At 52.8% G+C, this 12237-nt stretch overlaps 2 protein-coding genes across 13 annotated transcripts in view; one reads left to right on the plus strand and one right to left on the minus strand.

Annotated features, from left to right (window-relative positions):
* NLK (nemo like kinase) overlaps window positions 1-2818 on the minus strand; it is a 55465-nt gene extending 52647 nt beyond the window's left edge. Inside the window, exons 1-3 of one of the 3 annotated variants that reach the window (XM_068154907.1) lie at window positions 2757-2818; window positions 1701-2185; window positions 1121-1556 (exon numbers count right to left, since the gene is read on the minus strand). In XM_068154907.1, coding sequence (XP_068011008.1) covers window positions 1121-1545 — 425 coding nt within the window. In that variant the 5' untranslated portion in view covers window positions 1546-1556; window positions 1701-2185; window positions 2757-2818. Of the gene's footprint in view, window positions 1-1120; window positions 2576-2756 lie in introns of those variants that run through there. The other 2 variants (XM_068154905.1, XM_068154906.1) reach the window with 2 other exon arrangements.
* A 695-nt stretch (window positions 2819-3513) lies between these two features.
* LYRM9 (LYR motif containing 9) overlaps window positions 3514-12237 on the plus strand; it is a 32866-nt gene continuing 24142 nt past the window's right edge. For 7 of the 10 annotated variants that reach the window (XM_068154910.1, XM_068154913.1, XM_068154909.1 and 4 more), the window contains exons 1-2: window positions 5522-5659; window positions 7152-7344. The gene's annotated coding sequence lies outside the window, so the exon portion shown is untranslated. Of the gene's footprint in view, window positions 3870-5521; window positions 5660-7151; window positions 7345-12237 lie in introns of those variants that run through there. The other 3 variants (XM_068154916.1, XM_068154917.1, XM_068154915.1) reach the window with 2 other exon arrangements.

Below are 12237 nucleotides of genomic sequence, written 5' to 3' on the forward strand. Positions count from 1 at the left end.
AAGGCAGCACCTCGAAGGGCTGGGACAAAGGAATAAAGTCTCTGCCTCTCCTGAGGCCTGTCCTGCACAGTGCTTGGCCACCCCGAGCTTCTGCTGAGGGAAAAGAAATCAAAGTGCAAACACCACCCAAAGCAAAACTCCTTCAGCCTTGTCACCAGGACGCTGTGGGCAAGTTCTGCAGGGCCACGACACAGTTGCAGGCTTCAAACTTTGTGCTACAGGAAGTGCACTGCACAGGGCGGCTGCGCCCCCAAACACCACCCAGGCGTCCGTCCTGCTTCTGCTGAACGCTTCGGAAGGCAGGAAGCCAACAACCCATCGGTGGGAGAAAAAGATCCTGCACCTCAGTGACCCTCAGGAAGCAGCAACTACACAGGTTGCATGGAGGTGGTCACAAAAGACATCAGAAGAGACTATGTTGCACTGAGAGAACCTCAAAGAGCGGCTGGGGGCTGGGGGGGGGGATGAAAGGGCTGGAGCAGCACCACAGCAAGGGAGAGAGAGAGAGAGAAAAATGCCATTTGCATTTATGAGAGGAGAGCAAAGTTCAGCCATGGCGCTGCAGGTAGCACACAGCGTGCTCCCGCAGGTCAAACAGCCTCCTAGACAAAGATCTTGACAGGTGACTGAAGAAGGAAGACATTTTCATAGGCTTTCAAATTCTGGCTCTCAAGTCAGGCCAGAACACATATTCTAATGCTCAATTTGTTAAGCTGAAGCTCTAGGAAGGAAGAGCGTAGCTCCACAGCACACATATTCTAATGCCCCGGGTACAGGGCACACAAACGTGTTGCATCTGTCTCCGCAGCGGTGGACGGCGTGGGCCTGCTAGTCAGAGGTTGCTCCTTCACCACTCTAAACCTCCTTCTGCCAACACAAACAAGCGAAGCCCGCTTTCGAAGAACACAGAAGAACCAGGGGAAGAGGGGGGGGGAAAATAAACTAACAATAGCAAAAATAAATCTGGAGTGAGCAGCTTTCTTGTGTCCTGATTCGAATGACAAACCCAAGCATGAATTATGATCTGGGGGAAAAAAAAACCAACCAAACAGACCCACAACAAAGAAAGAAAAAGCAAATGCAAAGGCAAAACTCAGTTGGGTTTTGTCACTCTACTCACCAGACAACACCAAAGGCTCCATATCCAATAGGTCTGTCCGGCTCAATGTCCAGCTGCTGTTGTGGATGTTGTGAGTGCTGATGATGGTGCGCTTTGACTGCAGCAGCTGCTGCAGCTTGTACCTGAGCTGGGGCTGCTGCAGCTGGTCCAGGGGCCTGGCCCGGTGCCGGTGATGGGAAGTATGGCTGCTGCTGCCCTGGGTTGAGCATGGCCGCGGCCGCAGCCGCCGCCGCCGCCGCCGCAGCCGCCGAAGAGGCATGCTGCTGTACGGGATGCACCGCAGCTGCAGAGCCGGGATGCAAGTGATGCTGAGGGTGGTGGTGGTGATGGAGGTGAGGAGGAGGGAGGTGAGGAAGGTGGTGGTGATGGTGGTGGTGGTGACCTGCTGCTGCCGCAGACGTACCGCCATTGTAAGCCGCCATCATTTTTGCGTTGGCTGTTGTGCCACAAAGAGACATCCAAAAAAATGCCCTTTGATTGGGTAACAACTGGGTCAAGCTGTCATTTGGCCATAAAAAATAGGTAAAAATGAACTCTGCTACACTTTAAAAGAAGTTGGGTGTCATCATACACGGCCCACCTTTGAAAGCATTGAGCTCGGCCGGCCTTATCTCTTCGCGAAGCCAAACAATTTGGAGGATCTCTTCATGTGTGCGTGAGCCAGAGCGCAGCAGCCCGCTTCCCAAGAGTCCAGCTGAGGTTGGCTACTGACACTCCATCCTTGGGCACCTGGCTTGGGTTTGCTTTGGGTTCTTTCCTTCACTTTTGTTGGTGGTGGCGGTTGTTTTGTTTTGTTTTGGTGGTGGTTGTTGTTGTTGTTGTTGCAAAAAAGGAATCGAGTGATCAATCCCCCTTCCCTCCAGAAGGAGGATTTGGAGTCTCTCCCCTGGAATACCCTGAGAGGACTGACAACTCTACCCCTTCCATTCCCACATCCTCTCCATTTATCTCCTCAAAACCTCCCTGAGCGCCCAGGCACCTCCTACATCGCTCCCTCCTCGCAGACACCTGCTCCCTCAAATATAGCAAAAACAACTTGGGAGTTTGCAACTTTTCCTCGAAGGCCTGAAACACACACAAGCACCCAGAGAAAGTGAGGGGGGACGGCAGGAGCCAGGGGAGGAGGGCGAGGGGACGGAGCGGGAGGGCGAGAGGGGATGAATAGAAGATAAAAATAGATGGAGGAAGAGAAAGGGACGGGGCAGCAAAGCAAACGACGGCGGAGCGAGAGGGGAACGGGGCGAGGGGAGAAAAATGGGAGCGGGGAAAGTGACAAATGGATGACAGGGGAGAACGCGGGGCCGGGGGATAAAGAGGGGCGAAGGGAGGAGGCGACGGGGGCAGCGAGGGACGGCGGCGGCGGCGCCCTGACAGCCTGACCCAGCGCCGGCGGCGGGGCGGGCAGCGCCTCTGCGGGGGGCGCCGGCGGCTGCAGCCCCCCCTTCGGCGGGGCGGGGAGGGACCGGGGCCGGGTGGGGGGAGGGGGTCTCCGCTGCGTGCGTGCGGCAGGCAGAGGTGGGGGGGGGGGGGGGGGGGCGGCGGATTCTCAGGCCCCCGCCGCGCAGCGCCGCTCCGCCCCCCGGCCGCCGCCGCCGCCTCGGCCGCCCGACCCGCCGCCGCCGCCGCCGCCACTCACCTCCTCACGGAGCCCCAGCGCGGAGCGCACAGCGGGCACGCGCACCCGGCCTGCCCTCCCCCCGCCGGCCCCCCCCCGCCCCCATGCGGGGCGCGCGCCCGACAACCCGCCCGCAGCCAATCGGACCCGGCCCACCAGGCTCCGCGAGAGCCGCCCCCACCCAATCAGTGAGCGGGACCCAGCTCGGCCGGCCCATAGGACTCGGCCGCTGCGGAGACTCCCTGACTCAGTCCCGCCCCCTTGACCCCCGCCGCCCAATCACCGCGCGCCTCCGCGCCCAGAGCTAGCGAGACCCCGCGAGATTCCCTCACCTCACACAACCCTCACCTCGGGCGGCCCCGCCTTCCTCACCTTTCCTGCCAATCATATGGCACCGCTCCAGCCTACTGGCCAATTGACTCTTCGTCTGAGTCCAGTCCCGCCTCCAAGACCTGCTTTTTGCCCAATCACAGCGCCCTGTCCGACCCAATTAGCCAATGAGGAGAAATGAAAGCCCGAAAAGGGGTTACTGGGCCAATGGTACTCGGAGGCGAGGCGGCGGCCTGATGGATGGCTCTCCGCACGAGTGAGCAACGGCAATGGGCGGTGAAGGAGCCCTGGCTCCTCCAATGGCAGCGCGAGGTGCCATGTGACGGACCAGGAAGCGGCTGGTGCGCCCGTCTGCAGGTGGGCAACTGGCCAATGGGAGGCGGGGAGCCGGCTGATGAGCGGCGGGAGGGGCCAATGGTGCTCCCGGGGCGGGGTGAGGTGAGGACGCGGCGGGGCGCGGAGGTCACCGTGGGCGCTCGGGGGTGGCGGTGGATGCCCGCGGAGCGGGAGCCGGTCCGAGGCCGCGGTCAAGCAGAGCGGAGCAGGTCCCTGTGCTGGCCTGGCGCTCCCGGGACCCTGCTGGGGCTGTGCTGGCTGCGGGGTGAGCCCGCTCTGCTCCCCGCCCGGGGCCGAGCGGGGGATCTCGGTGTCCCGGGGTAGATGTTTGTGCCTCAGCCCCGCTCTCCAGAGGAAGGTGATTACTAAAGCTGGCCTTTCAGAGCTTGCCGAGCTCGGCTAACGGAAGGGAGAACGCGCTGTAAAGGCAGCGGCCGGCCTCGAAATGTGTACTTTGAAGACCGGCAGGTAAAGCTTGACGGCTTTGCCTTAAGGTCCTGAAGTGTCTTGAGGTTGGGGAAAGTTCAGAGCGCTGCCATGGAGGGCCTGAGCCTTGCGGCAGGCTCCGGAAGCAGGTGGGAAGCTGCATGTCACGCTGCAAGATGAGCTTCCTTCTTCCTTGCCAGCGGGAGGGGCAATAAGGAATGTCCTGAGGTGGTGGAGCTTGCCGGCAGGGCTACGGCCAGTGCCCCTCGCAGGCTCTTTGCCTGATGCTTTCTGCACCATGTGCATGGACACCCTTGCAGGTTGTGCTTCAGACGTGAGGAGCTTCTAACCTAGGGGCAAAGTATGGTTGGTTGGTTGCTCTTTTGGTTCACTTGTGCCCTTGGTCTGCAGGCCTGGGGACTGCAGTGTGGCTCTTCAAAGCAAAAGTGTTGCCTAAAACGCAGAGATGAATAAAAATCTGACAGCTTTAACACTTTCCATTTGCTTGTCTGGCTATTAATCATGGCTGATTAATAGTTTTGCTCCAGCAAACCTCCTGGTTCTCAGAGCCCTGCCCATGATGGTAGTAGAGTTAAATTAGCTGTGATTGTGATGAAGAGGTTCCTTCGTGTGATTAAATTGGGCGAGCAGTTCCAAAGGAAATGAGTGACTGACTGGGGGGTTCTTCATGCCCACTAAGAGTGAGCAAGGACACAAGGGTAGAGTCCTGCATCTGGGAAAGAATGACCCCATGGACCAGGTTGGAGACTGAGCTGTGGGAGGGCAGTGTAGGAAAGAGGGACCTTGGGGTAGGTAGAAGGAGCCAGGAATGTGCCCTTGTGGCCAAGAAAGCCAGTGGCATCCTGGGGGGGATTAGAAGGGCTGTGCTGAGTAGGCTGAGAGAGGTTCTCCTGCCCCTCTGCTCTGCCCTGGTGAGGCCACAGCTGGAATATTGTGTCCAGTACTGGGGCACTCAGTTCAAGAAAGACCTCAGGGAACTGCTTGAGAGAGTCCAGCACAGAGCTGCTGCAGGCAGTGGAACATCTCCCTGTGAGGCCAGGCTGAAGGAGCTGGGGCTTGGAGCAGAGGAGCCTGAGGGCTGCCCTCATTGCTGGGGATAAAGATGTGCAGGGCTGGAGCCAGGCTCTGCTCAGAGATGTCCAAGGACAGCACATGGGGCACTGGGGGCAAGCTGGAGCAGAGGAGGTGCCAGGGGAACAGAAGGGGAAACTTTGTGAGGGTGAGAAAGCCCTGGAGCAGGCTGCCCAGAGAGGTTGTGGAGTCTCCTTCTCTGGAGACATTCAAAAGCCACCTGGATGTGTTCCTGGGTGCTCCTGCTCTGGCAGGGGAGTTGGACTGGATGCTCTTTGGAGGTCCCTTCCAACCCCTAATCTCATGTGATTCTGTGAGCTGGCAGCCTTTCCTCCTGGGTCCTGTTTGAATGGAGGAGAAAAGGCCAGCAGAACTGTGACAGTGCAGCTGCAGTGCTGCGGTCCTACCAACAAATCCTTGATGGTATCCTGTGCTGTCATTTGCCTTGTCTGTGTCTCTAAGCACTGAGCAACATCACTGCACTTCCATGCAGCATGGGGGAAAGGAGGCTGTAACTCTGAAAGTCTCTTGCAGCTCCTAAAACTTGAGTGCAAAAACCTTTTTAAGAATGAGATTTGGATGCTTTTTGTCTGCTCTTTAAGAACTTCAACAGGAAAAGCCCTGCAGGAGTGAAGTTCCTTGGTTAAAACTGTTTCTGTTGTGTGTTGAGCTGTTAGCAAATATTCCAGGCTGGAATCACAGTGGAGTTTTGCTGTCATGTCAAGTAAAGAAAACCAAAGGTAAGCAAGAGCAGCTCTGGTTTGCAGCCTTGTCACAGAGTTGTGTGTAGGAAGAAGAGGCAATGCTTGTTTAGAACTTGTATTTCTGGCTGCCTGCTTGAAGCTTTCATTGCAATTGGTAGCCAAGTGCTAATGTGAACATGAATGTGGCATGCAGCAAGGATTCTTGTGGCCTCTGCTTCCCCTCAAGCTCTGGAGAGGCATGATGTGGTGTGGGGGACAATGGAAGGAAGTGGATACAAAGCAGGCTGAGTGGGCCTGAGCGTGGGGAAGTGCTGTGAGGGCTGCAAAGGATTTGAAACTCTCCCACACTTTTTTTCCCCTTTTTTTCTTTCTCTGCTATTGCAAAAACCTTTCCTAGTAGTAAAACAAAGCAATTACCTAATAACCATTGTATGGAAGCTTGGGTTCTGAATGTGTCTGCAGATGAGTGTCTTGGTGGCACTATTCCAGTCCAAATATAGAGTGTCATCCTGATTCCTGCTTTCAGTCATGCACACTACTGAGTTAATTGGATCCTAGCTCTCTAGGCAATTGATTATTAGTTATTTGTTTCAGAAGAGCTGAATTTTTACCCCTGTATTTGCTGACAGTCAGTCATCTTCAACTGCATGTTGGGCAGAATATGGAAGGAAGAAATCCTTTACCTTGGTCTTGCCACAGGGCTGTAGCTGGGTTTATGGTCATAAATGAAATCATCCAGTGCTAGGGAGGGGTTGGAAAGGACCTCTGGAGATCATTGAGTCCAAATGTTCAGTGAGTGATAAGGGAAAAGAAAACTCAACCTTTCTAGCAAAACCAGAGAGTCTTATAGTGACTGCTCCTTGGGAAGTGTGCAGAGCTGTGCTCCTTTGGTGACTAATTTAAGAGCTCAATCTCAGTAGGCTCCTGCCTTACCATTAAAGGGCAAGGAAGTATCTGCTGCATTGCTGAGTCTGCTTCAAGTGTGCCTGCACATCACCTGGATGTTCCTGAAGCTTCTGAACAGCAGTGTTTAATATTGAGCAGTGTGGGTTTACCTCCTCCTTTTGCAGTGGTCTCTGGTAGAATATGTTAAAGCTTTGGGTAAACATCCCCCCGGAGCAGCTCCTGTCCCCGAGAACCTCTTCTGTCAAGGCTTGTGCTCAGGAAAAGATGGGAATTGGATCCACTTCTCATTACTGCTCAAAGCTGCTGTTTGCTCTTCCTCAAGGGCAAACCAGTTGCCAATTAACCTGAGGGAAGCTCCAGCTGAAGCCCATGCTGGTTCTTTATCCCTACCACTTTAAGGAAGGCTCAGCGCGGTGCGGGTTGCGCTCAGCATCTTTGGCATCCTTGTGGATGCTGCATTTGTGCAGCTCTCCATGGCAGGTGTCACAGGATGCCCCACGAGTGCTGCTGCATCCTGATGGAAACCAGAATTCTTTTCTTAAAAAGTAATAACCACAGGTAGACCTTGGGAAAAGTTTTGTCTCATTTAGTGATACCTTTTTTCTTTCTGATTCTCCTCCAGCACCAACAAGGCTTCAGAAGGAGGCTGCCTTTAGTCTGTCTCTAAGGTTGAGGTAACCAGCTCCCCCTGCTCAGCCTGCCTTCAGCCTGACTGCTGCTTGTCATTGCCCCAAATGTGTGTAGTGTCCACTGGAGTGGAGCAGTGCTGATTGCCTGAACCAGAACCGGATCCAGCATACAGAGTTCATCCCCAGGTACCTTTACCCAGGGTAGCTCTAGGGAGTCAGATCCATGGTGACTTCATTTTTGGCTGGGTATGAATATCTTAGAAACCCTGTAAGTGTCATTAGATGCTGTCATGTAGATGAATTCTCAGCAGTGAGAGCAGAAGGGAACTGGGTTGCAGTCCTGGCATGGCCAGCAGTGTTCCTGACACCTCTTGGCTGGACCACCACAAACCATGCTTTCAAATTTCTCTGTCTGTGAAGTGTAAGCAAAATCCAGGACCCACTTTAGTTTAACCAAATGCTGCAGCCATATTATCCATCTCCTCTTTGCCCTTTGCAGCTGAACCAGCTCCTTTCAGTGGGGTGTGAGACTGGTGGGGTGGCAGCTGAAGGGAGACGCTTATCTTGCCCCTCCATATGGAGTTGTGCCCGTGCTGAACGACCCGCCCTAACAAGTGTGTCTTCCTTCTCCACTGGGTTTATGAACACTTCTAATTGGTGTCTCTGGCCTCTGTCATGCTGTGAGGCTTCAGACTGTCAGTTCAGCTGTTTTCTTAGGCACTTCATGCTATGAAATTTCAGGGGGGCAAGATGCAGTTGATTCACATGGAGGTACACTTGAGGAAAAGAGGTTTAAAAGAACATTAAGGAAAGATGGAGCTTGCAGACAAGCTTGCTCAACTTGTGGTAGAGCCTCTGTTTCCTCAGTGCAGGTCTGTTACTTGGAAGTGCTACCTGGTAGTTGTAGACTCACCCTGCTCTGACAGGGCTGCAGCAGGAGTGAATCGTGTGCCATTGTCAGGCAGTGCTTCCTCGTTATTTAATGCCTGTGTGTCAGAAGCAGGGCTGCAGAGGGGGAGCTCATTACAGAGCTGGCTCGTAGGGTGTTGAGCAAGAGTGTTTTTGTGAGTAGCTCAATGAGCTTGAGCTGCTTGATGAGTGAGTTGGCAAAATCTAACCACAGTAATTTGAACTGGGCAGGTAGAGGCAGTGCTCTAGATCCTGCCAAAGCCCAGTTTGATTGCAACTAATTTGTCATCCCCAGTGATGCATGGAGATATGCAATTGGTGACTGCAGCTGATGAAACATGACAGATCAATTCCAATCTCTTACTGGTGGAGACAGTTATTCATGGGGGCATGCATCTGTCTCTTACTATTTTGTTCACAGTGAGAGTGCTGTAAAGCAGCAGCGAGTCTGCTGTTGGAGTGGCAAACACTGAATGCCAGCATAGCTAAATGCTAATGCATTTAGCTCCTTGCTAAATGGAGGCTTAAAACTACATAGATAAGGGGAAAAAACCCCTCCATGGAAAAGGGAAGGGGCAGAGACTTGTGCCTTTTCCAAAGTCTTTATCAAGCACTGTCTCTTCTGAGTTTCTCTGGAGATTTGTTTTCCCCTCGTGTTTGCCACTTGATTTGTGAGGGTACAGCCCTTTTGACAGCCCTCTGCATAAGGGCAAGGGATGAAAGGCAGTTTGTAATCAGCCTGTTCTATTTCTTTGCACCTCAGCACTGTTTTAACCTTAAAAGTCTCCCCAGGTTTGTAAGCTATTGCACAGCATGAAGTGTTCCAGTCCAGTTCCAGGCATGGGCTTTGTGAGGTTTTTCTTGTGCCACAGGAACGAGCTGTGAAAACAGGACTCTGGATTTCATAGCTGGGTATTGTGAATGTCCTTCAGCACTTAAGCATGGAGAGGTTTTTGTGACCCTTTCATGCAGGAAAAGGTGATCCTGCTCTGGCAAGGGGGTTGGACTAGATGATCTTTCGAGGTCCTTTCCGGCCCCTAACATTCTGTGGCTCTGTGACAAGTGGCATTAAGTGGAACAAAGCATAGGAAAATGCTTGCCCAGGTTTGTTTCTGACCCACAGAAGGGATACTCAGAGCTGCTCTATTGATGAGTTGTCATGTGGGTGTTAGAGAAGGCTGCACATCCCTTGGCATGCCGCTGCACAGACACAGTCCTCAGTGCTCTGGCAATATTTTATTCATAAGTCCTAACACTGAAGCCCTTAAGGTGTCATAAACAGGCTGCTAGTGCCTGGGAACTCGAGGGGGGGTGGGGGTTAGTCAGACAAATACCATGCTCTAAATCAGCTGTGATTCTAACGTGCAGCAGAACAAACACTAACAGACACAGGTTAGAAAGCTCCTGCTGGTGCCTCTTGAGTCCTGTGCAAAGAATCCTTTCCCAGAGTTTTCAGCCTTACAAACCTTCCCTCTACAAAGCTGGAAAAGAATTAATTGATCTGTTAATAAAAGGCAGTGAAGGAGCAGGGGAAAGAATATTTTGCTTTGGTGTGTAGAGGTTTGTAAGGATGGCAGCATGCCCTCTTGGAAGAGCAGGGCAGGGCTCTGCTGGCCTTGCTGAATGAGGGACAAATCCCTGTCCTGCTCTGGGCAGTGTACTAAGAAGAAGATAAGGGGAGAGAGGAGAAATTAAGTAGCCAAACAAAGAGTGTGACCTATCAGAAGGCATGGTGACCAAGATGAGCCTCAGCTTTGTCTTGAAAGCAGCAGTGTGGGGAACTTGGCTGCTTTAAAGAGTGGTTAAAGTGATGGGGTGGTGCTTCAGTGAGGGGAGCTGCACAGATACAGCCAAGACATGGGGTAGGGGACAGCTGGTGTAAGTGACAGACAGTGTCATCTGAGATACTGCATCTCTCTGATGCAGGAGATCAGACTCTACAGGCACTTATGTTGCTTCAGTGGCCTGTCAGCCCTGTTTGGGCTCTCCCAGTGGCATTTTTGTGGTGGCCCCGTTGCAGTTGACAGCATCGCCCCAAGTCTGTTCGGCAGACTCCAGCTGCCAGTGTGAAGGGCACAGCACTGGGGACTGAATTCATCCCAGAGACTCTGACTCCACACCCTGCATTGCTTCCCAGCCTAAAGTGTTTCCTTCTGAACCTCCTGAAGGAGTGTTTGAATTCTTTGCAGACCTTAAGCACGAGCTCAGCTGTAGCTGGGAGCACTCAGGTGCTTAGAGCTGGTTCATATAATTTGCTGTTTGAAGACTTCAGCCTGATTGTTTAGTTCTTTCTGTCTCATTTTCCTTCTGGCTGCTAAACACCAGTTGCAGGAGGTAGCAAGGAGGTCTTTATACCCTGTGGCTTTTTGGAGAAAGTGACAGTTCTGCAGTTCTCTCTGTTCTACATTTCTTTGCACCACAAATGACCCTCGCTGCTCTTTGTCACCAGTGGCTCCTTTTATCCTTCTTCTGGCAGCTGCTCTTGCTCCATTTTGATGTTGGAACAGCAAATGAACTCCCTCTGAAGCAAATGTCATGCCAGTAAAGATGTTGAAGCAGCAAGAAAATCATCTCTGTCTCTGAAGACTGAATTGGAGACCTCTGTGAATGAGTTGTTCTTAAAATAGCGCCGCAGCATGTTGTCTTCCCTAGAAGGAGGAGAATTGAAAACACCTCCACAAGCCACTTGGCATTGTGCAAGCAGGATCCCTAGATAATGCTTTTTGGAGTGGGGGGAGAGGCAGGTTGCTTGCTTTTCCTCCAAATCCACACAGGTTGCTGCAGTGTCAGTGGAGGGGAGGGAGGATATCTTTTCCCAAGAGCTGCATCACCATTTGCTCTGTGTTTAAACACATCACATGTTTAGTGACCTTGTTCTTCTGTGTGATCCACTGTGCTTGTGGAGTAGGAAAAGAGCTAAAAATAATACCCAGCCACAAGTTGAGGAGACTTGCTCTAAATTACACTTGCTAAGGATCTGAACAACCATGACCTCTATAGATAGAGATTCTCAGCTAGCATTGTGTAAAATGCCTTGTACAGGCACAACCCTCAGGGAAACCTCTCACTGTGTGCCAATAAAACCTCCGTTGCTCCGGCCTCGGGCAGGCTCTTGCAGTTTGGGTGCATTCTTGGGGCTGCTGCTAGGCACAGGGGTAAGGATAAGGAGGTTTGTCAGTCAGGACAAATCTCTGACAGGAATCACAGAATTGGCACCTCTCAGTTTCATGTTGATAAACACATTTGCTCCCTTCAGCATCCAGCCGACATGCCCTGCGCTTCAGTTGCTGTCTTAATTTAATCCTCCTAGCTAAGAAAGGTGAAGGGTTAGGAAGTCATCTTCATTTACTTGTGACCTGGGAATTGCTGGTTCAGGTGGCTGGAAGGTCTGTTTCTCTGGTTAGACAACAATCATCATGTTGTACATGGAGAGCTTTGCTGGTGTAAGAGCTCCCTCTGATAGTTTTCCACACGGGTGATCAGCTGGCTTCGGGTGTTTGGTTCCCTGATAGCCTCAGGAGAGCCCCTGTCAGCATTCAGTCTTAGCAGCACAGCAGTGCAGCAGGTAGAGCATGAGCTGCCCTGGCATCACTTGTCTCTTCTCTCACTGTATTCATAGAATCCTAGGATGGCTCAGGTTGGAAGGGACCTCAGAGATCTCTGCTCCAACCTCTCCACTGTCAGCAGGGACACCTCTCAACTACTCAGCTGCTCAAGGCCTCATCCAGCCTGGTCTGCAACAGCCCCAGGGAGAAGGCAGCCAAAGCTCCCTGGGCAGCCTGTTCCAGAGTCTCACCACCCTCATACTGAAGAACTTCTTCCTCAGCTCCAGTCTAACCCTGCTCTGCCTCAGCTTCAAACCCTTCCCCCTTGTCCTGTCTCTAGATACCCTCATCCTGCAGCCTTCCTGTAGGATTCCTTTGGTACTGGAAGGCAGCTATGAGGTCCCTCCAGAGCCTTCTCTTCTCCAGGCTGAGCAACCCCAGCTCCCTCAGCCTGTGCTCATGGCAGAGCTGCTCCAGTACCACAGTGCTCTCTTTCTGAAGTCCAAGGAACGAACTTGTTTTACACAAATCATGCAGCTGAAGCAACAGTCCCTGTGAGGTGCCTCTGGCTGTTGCTTCACAGAGTCTTTTGCCTGAAATCAGGTGGTTTTGAAGGGAATGAATC

This window comes from Melanerpes formicivorus, unplaced genomic scaffold (assembly GCF_026170545.1).
Source record: "Melanerpes formicivorus ecotype bairdi unplaced genomic scaffold, bMelFor1.0.p_v2 SCAF_29, whole genome shotgun sequence".
NCBI lineage: Eukaryota > Metazoa > Chordata > Aves > Piciformes > Picidae > Melanerpes > Melanerpes formicivorus.